General features: G+C 57.1%; 1 protein-coding gene across 3 annotated transcripts; it reads left to right on the top strand.

Moving 5' to 3' along the window:
- The first annotated feature begins 64 nt into the window (after positions 1 to 64).
- Adam15 (ADAM metallopeptidase domain 15) lies at positions 65 to 10,562 on the top strand. 3 transcript variants are annotated; one of them, XM_059265670.1, is made up of 23 exons: positions 65 to 207; positions 1,337 to 1,446; positions 2,059 to 2,135; positions 2,528 to 2,606; positions 2,776 to 2,852; positions 2,936 to 3,131; positions 4,087 to 4,152; positions 4,249 to 4,317; positions 4,396 to 4,565; positions 4,692 to 4,776; positions 5,425 to 5,573; positions 5,686 to 5,860; positions 6,091 to 6,183; positions 6,323 to 6,627; positions 6,716 to 6,911; positions 7,147 to 7,224; positions 7,752 to 7,824; positions 7,947 to 8,085; positions 8,632 to 8,701; positions 9,235 to 9,309; positions 9,708 to 9,779; positions 10,054 to 10,121; positions 10,227 to 10,562. In XM_059265670.1, the coding sequence occupies exons 1-23, from the start codon at positions 129 to 131 to the stop codon at positions 10,267 to 10,269; spliced, it is 2,544 nt and encodes an 847-aa protein (XP_059121653.1). In that variant the 5' UTR covers positions 65 to 128; the 3' UTR covers positions 10,270 to 10,562. The 3 variants fall into 3 exon arrangements, with proteins under 3 accessions (XP_059121653.1, XP_059121652.1, XP_059121654.1); XM_059265669.1 differs by having other exon boundaries at positions 9,997 to 10,121; XM_059265671.1 differs by lacking the exons at positions 9,235 to 9,309; positions 9,708 to 9,779 and having other exon boundaries at positions 66 to 207; positions 9,997 to 10,121; positions 10,227 to 10,561.
- The last annotated feature ends 1,098 nt before the right edge of the window (positions 10,563 to 11,660 follow it).

The following is an 11,660-nucleotide window of genomic DNA, read 5'->3' as shown; positions in this document are numbered from 1 at the left end:
GACGGGGCGAGGCGGGGCCTAGTGGCTGCGCTGTGCGGAGCTGGTGTCCGACCCGGCGGCGGCGGCGGCGGCTCCTCCACGCGTGGCCCCGCACCTGCTGCCCCCGTCCGGCCCGGAGCTCCGCGGCTATGCGGCTGGCGCTGCTCTGGGCCCTGGGACTCCTGGGCGCGGGCAGCCCTCGGCCCTCTCCGCCGCTCCCAAACATAGGTGAGTGCCCAGGAAGGAGTGGGGTCGAGGGGGTGACCGGGAAGAGATACACGGAAACCCAGAGAGGCCTTGGGGTGCTGGGGTCTGCCAGAGCCTAACCAGGGCGTAGCTTGCCTGGTTTGCTGACCAAGGCCTAGGGCTGATGATTTGGCGAGGGAATGGAGAAGGGAGGAGGAGGAGGAGGAGGAGGATGCTGGCGTCCCCTATCCAAAGTCCGGAGTGATCCCCGCAGACACCTTCGGGCTCCGCGCTGAGGGGTCCTGCCCAGCGCCCCTCAGAACCGTGGAAAGAGTCACTTCTCAGGACTGACATCTTCGTCTCTCTAGGGCCTAGCTGACAGTTCCACTCTGTGTAGTGCCCGGAATAGGCATGGCTCGTGGGCTTTAGTGAAAAGGATAATTTCCAGCCGTTCGTTCCTCATCTGGGCGGCCAACACCGCTCACCCTGGTGGGGTGGCCACGAGAAGTCTGGCCGAGCGGGAGGGGCCCCGGAGGAGCCAGGGGAGGGAGCACTTGCCAGGAAAGAGTCTGGGACACCAACTCCTCCTTGGAACTTTCACTTCCCGCTGCTGTCTTGGGCTGGGGGCCGAGAGGGTAGGCGGGGGTGGAGTGTCCGGAGGGGAGAGGGCCATTGTTGGGGGGTGCTGGCGGAGGAAGCGGAGGCTGTTGGGAACGGGTGCGCCTGACTGGGCATCAAGGCTGTTTAGGGAGGTCGGAGTGTTTGCACTGCTCACCCAGGGATGGGCGTTCCCAGCATCTCTTATGTGAAGGAAAGGAAGGGCAAGTGGGCACCAGGCCACAAGGCTGCTCCCAGTCCTAAGAAAGCGCATTCCTGATTGGGTGGGGGGTGTGATTGAGAAGGGATGGGAAAGGGACGGTCCCTGCGAGAACCTGCGATTGGCCAGGGGCTGCAAGCAGGATAGACTGAACTTTCTTCAGGGACTTGTGGATGAAATCGGCAAGTTGGGGATTTTCAGTATCCTCCTTGAGATCCCAGCATGCAGTGCAGGAGCCCTTAAGTCACTGAGAGGCTGTGATGTGCTGGAGCTGGTGGGTCTGAGGGCACCAGTGACCCCAGCCTTGCCAAGGATTCCCTCAGCAATCTCTTAGGATGTTCTGGGACCCTGCAGGAGGCACTGGAGAGCAGCAGCACGCCAAACCGGAGAGGGCCCTGAGTGGATCCTTGGAGAGGCAGGTCGTTCAGGACAGCCCCCCAGTTAGCCTAGCAGAATTGCTTCAGGTGAGTCCCCATCCTGCTGATAACATATTTTCTCACACTTCACATTATTAATCATCTTGAGGCCAAAGTCTGGCTAAACAGCCAGTGAACAGACTTTGTAACAGGTCCCTCAGCATCAGGCTACACTGAGCCCCCTTCCCCTCTACACGTCTGTCTGCCTCAGCCCCAGTCGGCCCATCCATGTACACTGGGAGAATGTTACTACATCTCCTCCTTTCATCTCATGCTGTTCGTTTTCTCAGTAGGGAGAGGGACAGACGGACGGACAGACAGACAGACAACACACACACACACACACACACACACACACACACACACACTCTGCAGCTGAGTCAGAGGAAGGGCTGGGGCCTGTGCCGGGTCCTTCATGATGCTTCCTCTCTGGGCAGGAAGCCGAGAAGGGGGTGGCTCAGATACCTTCCTTGACCTCCCCACACAAGCCCCTAGAACAATGCCCAGTCCAGGCAGGGCTTCCTGGTCCCTCCCTTGGGATCCCCTCAACCAGTGACCTAATCATTGGTACTCTCCTGAGAGCATGAGGTTTTCTAGTTATAGAGGGTAGGAGTGGTGGGCAGGGCTAGTGGAGGTGAGACATGCCTCTGGTGTTCACAGACTGGTCTACCTGAAGCCCTGAGGGTCGAAGTGGAGCTGGATGGTGAAAGTCATGTCCTGGAGCTTCTACAGAATAGGTAAGGTGGCAGATATGAGTCATCGCGGGAAGGGTTTACATACATTTATTATGCACCAGGTACTAAGTGCCTACCCTCATGGACTCCTTCACAACAGTCCTGTAAGGTAGATACTATTATGCAGTTATCCTTATTTAACATGGGAAGAAGTTAAAGCCCAGAGAAATTAAATTAACTTGCCTGAGTTCATACAGTCATGTATATCTCAAAAATCCTTTTGGAACACAGAAAGCCTGGAGGAGACAGCAGCCCAACCTTTGGACTCTGTGGCCTCAGAGGAACTGAGGAGTTTGGGGGCATTGCCTGGTCCCTAAGATGTCCTTGCCACCCCACTAGCTTGTCACCGCAACCCCCTAGGAAGTGGCTCAGACATGGCCTTGCTTTTGTCACAGAGATCTAGTCCCTAGCCACCCAACTCTGGTGTGGTACGAGCCTGATGGCACCCGGGTGGTCAGTGAGGGGCACAGTCTGGTGAGTTGGGTTCTCTTCTGCTGTTTCTGGCCTGGGCAGAGGAGGGAAGGTGGAGGGGAGGTGGCAGTCCTGGAGGAAGTGGGAGGGCACTTTGCTGGCAAGCTGGACTCCAGGGTTCTCCGGTCTTCCCTGCGAGCGGGTGCTAGCGAATGTGGCTTCCCTGCTGTAGGAAAACTGCTGCTACCGAGGAGACGTGCAGGGCCGCCCCGGCTCATGGGTCTCCCTCTGTGCCTGCTCCGGGATCAGGTACCGTGGGTGGGTTTGACATCCGGGAAGAGGATACCCAAGCAGGGACCCGAAATGCTCTCTGACTCCGGCTTCTTCCTTAGGGGGTTGGTGGTCCTGTCCCCAGAGAGAAGCTATGCACTGGAGCCGGGGCCTGGAGACCTTCAGGGTCCTCCCATTGTTTCTCGGACCCAAGACCTCCTCCTGCTGCCAGGCCACGCCTGTGCCCCAAGCTGGCATACACCTGTGCCCACTCGAGCTGGACCGGACCTTCTTCTGGGACAGCAGCGCTTTCACAGGGTGAGGCGGCATGGAAGCAGCCCTGGGCTGACTCGGGGCCCAGTTCAGGGTGACAGTAGCTCCGTCCTCCTCTGCTCGTCCTAGCGACCGAGAAGGCAGATGCTGCCAGGAGCTCTCTTTTCAGATGAAGAGACAGCGTGGTTAGAGGACTCGCCGGAGGCCGTACACTCGTAAACCATATATGTGAGATTCAGAAGCAGGCTTCATCCCAAATACCTCCTCTATCTTCTAGGCCCATTGCAGAGAGCTTTCACTTGAGTAGATACTTCCACCTAGAAAGCAATACAAACACAATTTCTTAATTTACCAAGGTGGAGATTACAGTACAGTGTGAAAATCAAGGTCAAGTGATGTGTCAAGTGCTTAGAACTGCACCTGGAATAGTGTATTTGATGGCATCAGCTATTATTAGTTGTTTTTTTTTTGTTTCTCTTTTTGAGACAAGGTCTCACTGTGTAGCCCTGGCTGGCTGGGTGGGAACTTGCTTTGTAGACCAGGCTGGCCTTGAACTCACAGAGATCCACTGCCTCTGTCTCCCAAGTGCTGGGATTAAAGACGCGCACCACTATGCCTGGCTTTAGTTATCATTTTTAAACATTGAAAGGAGCCAGGTTTGGTGGTGCACAAATGCTAGCAGTTGTTTGGGAAGTGGAGGCAGGAGGATATTGAGTTCACTGCCAGCCTGAGCTGTACAAGACACTGTCTCAAAACACCAAAAGCTGGGTTTTTGTTTTTAACCAGAAGCAGCAGCGTTTGGAGTGGGAAAATAGGGTCCTATGACCAGCTTCATCTATTTTTGGTCCAGGATGGGCAGGTCTCTGGCCTCTCGGGCTTCCCATGGGGTCTCCATCCTCTGACTACTCAGAGTGGGCCTGGACACAGCTCGCTCAGCCTGAGGCCATGGCCCTCCGGGGGGGATCTGCCTGACATCCCCCCCCCCCCATCTTCTCCACAGCTTAAGCGGGATGTTGTCACGGAGACCAAAACGGTTGAGCTGGTGATTGTGGCTGACAACTCGGAGGTGAGTGTACTGACCCCAGAGCCCTCTGCCGCTCGCTCACCCTGCCCCCACTTTCCCGCCATATTGTATTTCAAGGGAGCCCCTCTTGACCCCCAGGTCAGAAAGTACCCTGACTTCCAACAGCTGCTGAACCGAACGCTGGAAGTGGCCCTCCTGCTAGACACGGTGAGTTTGGGCTGGGCAGGAGTCCCGCAGCTCCCCCGCTGCAGGCCCGGCCCCTTTACTGAGTCCCAGCTCTTTCAGTTCTTCCAGCCCTTGAAGGTCCGGGTAGCCCTTGTGGGCCTAGAGGCATGGACCCAGCAGGACCTGATAGAGATGAGCTCCAACCCAGCTGTCCTGCTAGACAACTTCCTCCGTTGGCGCCGGACGGACCTGCTGCCTCGGCTGCCCCACGATAGTGCCCAGCTGGTGACGTAAGGACCCCAGGCTCAGCTCCTGGGACCCTGTGCTAGCTTGTCGGCACCCAGTTCATATCCCTTCAAGTCCTCCGGAGCTCCGACAATGGCTTTAGACCCTGATCTCTCACCTCTGTCCCACAGTGGTACTTCTTTCTCTGGGCCCATGGTGGGCATGGCCATTCAGAACTCCATCTGTTCCCCCGACTTCTCAGGAGGTGTGAATATGGTAAGTTACCTGCGGGTCTCCTCATTTCCAGGTACACGTCTCCTGTGTATGGAGTCTTTACTCACTGAAAGCTCCCTTCAGACTTCCCCAGCCTCAAAGCTGTGCCCAAAGAGGGTAGAGTCGCCAGGCCGCGGTGGTGCGCGCCTTTAATCCCAGCACTCAGGAGGCAGAGGCAGGCGGATCTCTGTGAGTTCGAGTCCAGTCTGGTCCACAGAGTGAGATCCAGGATAGGCTCCAAAACTACACAGAGAAACCCTGTCTCGAAAAAAAAAAAAAAAAAAAAAAAAAAAAAAAAAAAAAAAGAAAAGAGGGTAGAGTCCACGAAGTGGCCTTGACTTGTCAGGGGATGCGTTTGTGGCCAGTTTATCATAGTATACAGAGCTGTCATTTATGACACCTCGGCATTTCTGAGGCCCACAGGCAGAGGGGCTATAGAGTGTGTGTTGGGGGTAAGGGGGTGTAGTACAGAGTTGAGCTAGAACTTAAGATTTCCTGTCACGCAGGCTTGGACTTGCCTACTTCAGAAGCAGTTAAGGAGGGAGACAGAATCCAGGAGAGTGGATGAGGAGGGAATGGGGGAGCCAGGGGTCCATTGTATTGAGTCCGGGCTGGGGTTGGAGCTGGGGTTATCTCCCTCCCCAATGACAGGACCACTCCACAAGCATCTTAGGAGTTGCCTCCTCAATCGCCCATGAGTTGGGCCACAGCCTGGGTCTAGACCATGATTCACCTGGGAGCAGTTGTCCCTGTCCAGGTCCAGCCCCAGCCAAGAGCTGCATCATGGAAGCCTCCACAGAGTGAGTAACCGGGAGGAGGAAGGGGGGGGGGGGGCAGGGTGAGATAGGATGCAGGAGGGTAAGGCAAGCTAGGAGAGCTTCTAGCCCACCCCCCCCTTGCCCCTCTCCCCAGTTTCCTACCAGGTTTGAACTTCAGCAACTGCAGCCGACAGGCCCTGGAGAAGGCCCTCCTCGATGGGATGGGCAGCTGCCTCTTTGAACGGCTGCCCAGCCTGGCCCCCATGTCCTCTTTGTGTGGAAATATGTTTGTGGACCCTGGCGAGCAGTGTGACTGTGGCTTCCCAGATGTGAGCCCCTGACCCGAAGCCTTGCCCAGTCCCATCTGCGCCTTCATCCTGACTCTTCAGCCCTTCCTAAGTCTCCCGAGTAGCTTTCTGAGGGGACCTTCCTGTCTTCTCTGGTTCTCATTCACTGTGTGGCGTTGACACCTGGGTTTGCTCTCCGGGAGTTTGGGAGGGCTTGCGCACCGAGCTGGCGCTGCTCTGAGACTCAGCTCCCCCTGGCCCCTTGCCTGCAGGAATGCACCGATCCTTGCTGTGACTACTTCACCTGCCAGCTGCGGCCAGGAGCACAGTGTGCCTCTGACGGACCCTGCTGTCAGAACTGCAAGGTGGGCACAGACCGGAGACCAGCCGACCCGGAGCTCACCGGCCAGGTGACGGGGTCCAAGAGTCATTCTGACCTCTGTGACCCTGAGCTCCTGGCTGAACCTGCCCAGTACCCACTTTGACGTTGACCACCCTCCACAGTTGCACCCAGCCAGCTGGCAGTGCCGCCCTCGCAGAGACGATTGTGATTTGCCCGAGTTCTGCCCAGGAGACAGTTCCCAGTGCCCCGCTGACCTCAGGCTGGGGGACGGTGAACCCTGTGCTGACGGACAGGCTGTGTGTATGCACGGGCGCTGTGCCTCCTACGCCCAGCAGTGCCAGTCGCTCTGGGGACCTGGGGCCCAGCCTGCTGCACCGCTTTGCCTCCAGACGGCCAACACTCGGGGTAATGCCTTCGGGAGCTGTGGACGCAGCCCCAACGGCAGCTATGTGCCCTGCGCCCCTACGTAAGTGCAGCAAACAGGCTCCGCCTGAGTGTGTGGGAACCTGGGTGCAGCTTCTGCCGACCCTGCTTGCCTTTCTCTCTGCCCCTAGAGATGCCGTTTGTGGACAGCTACAGTGCCAGTGGGGGGGGACCCAGCCTCTGCTGGGCTCAGCCCAAGACCTGCTCTCGGAGGTCCTGGAAGCCAATGGGATGCAGCTGAACTGCAGCTGGGTGCACCTGGACCTGGGCAATGATGTGGCTCAGCCCCTCCTGGCTCTGCCTGGCACTGCCTGTGGCCCTGGCCTGGTGAGTAGCCCGGGTGGTTGAGACCAGGTGGGAAGGAACACCTGAAATACAGCAACCTGTGCCCAGGCTTTCCCCTACCAGTTGTCAAGGGCACAGGCTTCACAGGAGGCCAGACTGTTTCTTCAGTGGTCTTGTTCAGTTTCATAGCTGTAAAGGATAGCCTCACAGCTTTGCAGGTCCCGTCCCCGGAAGGCCCTGTGAGAATGTGACCTTGGCTCTTCTCTCTATGGAACAGGTGTGCATCGACCGTCGATGCCAGCCCGTGGATCTCCTGGGAGCACAGGAGTGTCGGAGCAAATGCCATGGCCATGGGGTGAGCTGGGTGCAGGAGATGGAAGGGGAGGGGAGCCTGCTGAAGGGGAAGGGGACTTTGGAGGCAGACATACCCTGGCTTCAGTCTTTCCCACTTCCTGGGAGCGTGTTATCAACCGGTACCCATACCCTGGAGGGCATGAAATGGGTATGAAAGCTGCTAACTAGTGACCAGCATATTAAAGGGGTTAGCTTGCTGTCATTTCCCCTGGCATGGATAAAGACTTCCTCCCTCCAGGAGGGAGGTTGTGTCTACCCATAATCCACAGCATTCCCGTCAATTTGAGAAGTCTGAGCTCTTGAAAAGCTAGATGAAGGCCAGCGGTGGGGGCGCACGCCTTTAGTCCCAGCACTCGGGAGGCAGAGGCAGATGGATCTCTGAGTCTGAAGCCAGCCTGGTCCAGGACAGCCAGGGCTACCCAGAGAAATCTGGTCTTAAAAAAAAAAAAAAAAAAAAAAAAGGAAAGCCAGATACAGGGAAATGGTCGCATCTCACAGATGCCTTCATCGCTTGCTCTGTACCTCCAGGTCTGTGACAGCAGCAGACACTGCCACTGTGAGGAGGGCTGGGCACCTCCTGACTGCGTGACTCAGCTCAGAGGTAGCCAGGAGAGGGGCCCGGGGCACTGGGGAGGGCGAACCCGCTCCACCCATTACCCTTCTCTTTGGTCCTCTTCCTGAGTTCCTAGGCATACCCACCCTCAGTGTGACCTCTGTCCATAGCAACCAGCTCCCTGACCACGGGCCTGCTCCTCAGCCTCCTGTTGTTGGTGGTCCTAGTCCTCCTTGGTGCCAGCTACTGGCACCGAGCCCGCCTGCATCAGCGGCTCTGCCAGCTCAAGAGATCCAGCTGCCAGTACAGGTACGAACACCTTCCCTGCTGTTGTCTCCTTCAACGCAGGGCAGTTCTGAAGCCCTGCTTCCTTCTTGTTTGTTTCGGTTTTCGAGACAGGGTTTCTCTGTGTAGCCCTGGCTGTCCTGGATCTCTCTCTGTAGACCAGGCTGGCCTCGAACTCACAGATCCGCCTGCCTCTGCCTCCCGAGTGCTGGGATTAAAGGCGTGCGCCACCACTGCCTGGCTTTTAAGCCCCTGCTTCTAAAGGCCCCAGCCATGCAGTCCTTAGTCCCTATTTCTAAATCCCAAACTCTCAGACTCTGGATTTCCTGACCACCATTCCCACACATTATCTACCATCTCTACATGTATCCCTTAACTTCACCCCAGGTACTAAGGCCACTTCACTCGGGACCCCAAAGTAGGGGAAAGGTAGCCTTCTCCCAGGCTGTCCAGCCACAACCCTGGCCTAAACCACACAAAGCTACCCTCCAAGGGCTAAAGGGTTAATACCTTCCAGATCAGCAGGTGGGTGGCTAGTCCCATTCTCTCTTTGGCTTTCTTCATACTCAGGGCAGCCCAACCAAATCCTCCTGAACGGCCAGGACCTCCACAGCGGGCACAGCCGATGCCAGGCGCTAAGGTAAGCCCTGGATGGCAGAGCAAAGAGAGTCCACATTATTTGCGCCTACTTCGGGCCTAGAGGTAGCCTAAAGATTCAAGACTCAAAGACTCGGAGTGCTCGGTCAGTCCGAGGAGTCAGGACAGCAAGAGTGGCAGGGCCAGTCACCCCAGGAGGCTCTGCTGAGCTCTTTCAGCTGGCCAAATCGGTAGCTTTGAGAGATGGTTCTATGCATACCCATCAGCAACCAGTGCCATGGGACAATAGGGTGGTGGGCCAAAGGGCCTTCAGTGTGCTGAGATCTGACAAGGCCCAGGACATCACGTGTGGAAGGCTGCAGAATGCCCAGGGCCCTCTACCTTTCACGGCAGGAGGGTGTGTGTGGAGTCAGCCTGCATGTCCTCTTACTACATGTCGCTCCTCTGCATGTAGCTGAGAAGCTTCCCACCGCCTCTGGGACTCTGCTGCCCTGGTCTGAACACTAACCCCTTTTCGCCCACATCTGTCTGTTTCCTCTTGCCCACTCTGCCTGTCTGCTCCTCCTGCCCTCTCAGCAAGCTGGTGCCGTCATCTTGCTGGTGCCCCCCTCCAGGCCGCTGCCACCTAACCCTGTGCCCAAGAAACTCCAGGTAAATCTGGGCTGGGCCTTGCCCTGGCTCAGGACAGGTGGGAGGCTAGATGCCCGGTCCCAGTTCTCATCCCTGCTTCCCCCCAGTGGTGTTCTTCATTAGGAGACCAGGGTGCCCCCTCCGCCTTCAAAGTCCCAGAAGCAGCAGAGTGAGCCTCCCGCCATGGTCTCTACTACCACCTGGTGGTCACTAGTGGGACTACAGCCATCCAGGGACTCCATGATTGATCCGCACCTTCCCTGAGGCTCCTGTCTATTGGCAAGCACCCAAAGCCCCCTGCGCATGCTCCCGTTTTCCCTCGACCTCGCTGGCTGACTTTGCACGCTGACCCCTGGGGAGCCTCTGCATGCTCACTTGCCTCGACTGCTCTCAGAACCACCGCTCCTCTCTTTGTTCAGGCTGAGCTGGCTGAGCGATCCAATCCCCCCACTCGCCCTCTGCCCGCTGACCCTGTGGTGAGGCACCCAAAGGTAACAGTGAGGGGAAAGCAGGGCATTGCCTCTCCGACCTAGAGCCATGGTGGCCACACAGGATGCCTCCCCCTGTGCCTCAGGGCAGGTAACCCCGTGGCGCCTCCGGTAGTGACAGGTTTGTTTGGAGACAAAGGTGACCACTAGCACTGCTCCTAGAACCGCTCCATCGAGGGTGGGAATCCTGACATCCTTCCAAACTGGTCTTCTCTCTCAGTCTCAGGGGCCCGCCAAACCCCCACCCCCAAGAAAGCCACTGCCTGCCAACCCACAGGGCCGGCACCCATCAGGTGACTTGTCGGGTCCAGGGGACGGGAGCATGCAGCTGGTGGTGCCCTCCAGGTAGGTGAGGAGGGGGTTGCTGGGGATGGCTGTCTTACAGTGAGGCAGCCAGGGCAAGAGCTTTGACTTTTTTTAAATTTTTTTCCTTGGCTTTCCAAACTCCAGGCCAGCTCCACCACCCCCAGCAGTACCCTCGCTCTACCTCTGACCTCTCTTGAGACTTGGCTGACTCCCGCCCAGATTTAAGACTTAAAGAAGTGAAATCTCGGCCGCTGCCGCCCCTCCCCCCCGACAAATGACTAGAGGAGCAGGAGCCCTAGACAATGCAGTGTCCAGCCTAAGGAACCACCCACCATCAGGCGCTGTTAAGCAACACCTGGGGACCCACCAAAATAGCTGCACCTGGCTGCTGGGGAGGGGCCGGGGCCGGAGTAGGTGGCGGCGGGGCATGCACACAATCTGTCTTTGCTCTTTTGTAATAAATGTGAGATCTTGGAATGTGGCTCCTGGAAGCTGAGTAGTTGCTGTTGTTTCTAGGTCTGGCCACTAGGAGACGCTGCTGAGTCAGACCAGGGCCTGTTGGGGAGTAGGACATCCCAGAAAAAGGGTCAACTAGAATTTGTCACTGGGGATGCTTATAGCTTGTTTCTGCCCAGCCTTGGGTGGCCTCTAGTTTCCAAGTGCTCGGTGCCAATGCTGTTCAGCCCCGCGCCACAGCTACAGACAAATGACCTAAGTCGTCAGACCTGCATCCCCACCCTCTGACCATGGCTGGGAAAATGGATCTAACTGGTGTTCTCAGAGCCCTGAGCCTGGGCGGAGCAGGGCAGCAACTGCTTGGATTCCAAGGCTTCACACCTGCCTCCTCCACCTCCCTGCCCCCACCCGAAGGCACTAGAACAAAGGTGCTTTGTGCCTTGTACAGATTGCTACTACCTCATCACTTGGTCCTCAGGACTGAGGCCTCCCGGGAGAGAGAAGGGGGGGGGGATTAGAGGCAGGCTCTTCCCCAAAGTGGTCACCCAGTCTGACACCTCAGGCTCTAGAGGACTGGGGGTGTCCCTAGAGGCACTTCATGCCTTCCCCTTGCACCATCCTCTGGATGCGCCAAGAAAAGAGCAATACATAGGAGTGATTCTTCTGCTTCAGCCTCCAAAAATATCTGGGGTTTCAGGTGCTGGCCAGTGCGTGCGTGCATGCGTGCGTGCGTGCGTGCGTGCGTGCGTGTGTGTGTGTGTGTGTGTGTGCTATCCTGAGTGTAGTTCAAGCTGACTGGAACTCTGGATTCTTCTGGGACATTCTCCCAGTACTGAGACTGTAACTGCATATGCAGTCCAGCTCGGGCCTCCCAGACTTTCAATAAGGCTTTCTACCTTGAACGAATGCAGACACAAAAGACAAGATCTGAACAAAACAAAACCCAACCCTCTTAGGTGGTAGTGCATGGGTGCGTGTCTGTAATCCCAGCACCAGGGAGGACGGGGCAGGAGGATGATTGCCAGTTTGAAGCCAGCCTGGGTTACATGTAAGTTCCAGGCTAGCCAGGCTTTAGGGTTAAGACCCTGTTTCAAACAAAGCACAATATGGGACTGGAGAAAG

The sequence above is a fragment of the Peromyscus eremicus genome, chromosome 6, assembly GCF_949786415.1.
Source record: "Peromyscus eremicus chromosome 6, PerEre_H2_v1, whole genome shotgun sequence".
NCBI lineage: Eukaryota > Metazoa > Chordata > Mammalia > Rodentia > Cricetidae > Peromyscus > Peromyscus eremicus.
Note: the sequence above shows the minus strand (reverse complement) of the source record. Positions and strands in the feature narration are given on the sequence as shown.

Coding starts and splice junctions, on each gene's coding strand:
- Adam15 (XM_059265669.1), top strand. CDS start 129: ATGCGGCTGGCGCTGCTCTGGGCCCTGGGACTCCTGGGCGCGGGCAGC. Junction 208..1,336: donor TCCGCCGCTCCCAAACATAG/GTGAGTGCCCAG, acceptor GGGACCCTGCAG/GAGGCACTGGAGAGCAGCAG. Junction 4,153..4,248: donor TTGTGGCTGACAACTCGGAG/GTGAGTGTACTG, acceptor CTTGACCCCCAG/GTCAGAAAGTACCCTGACTT.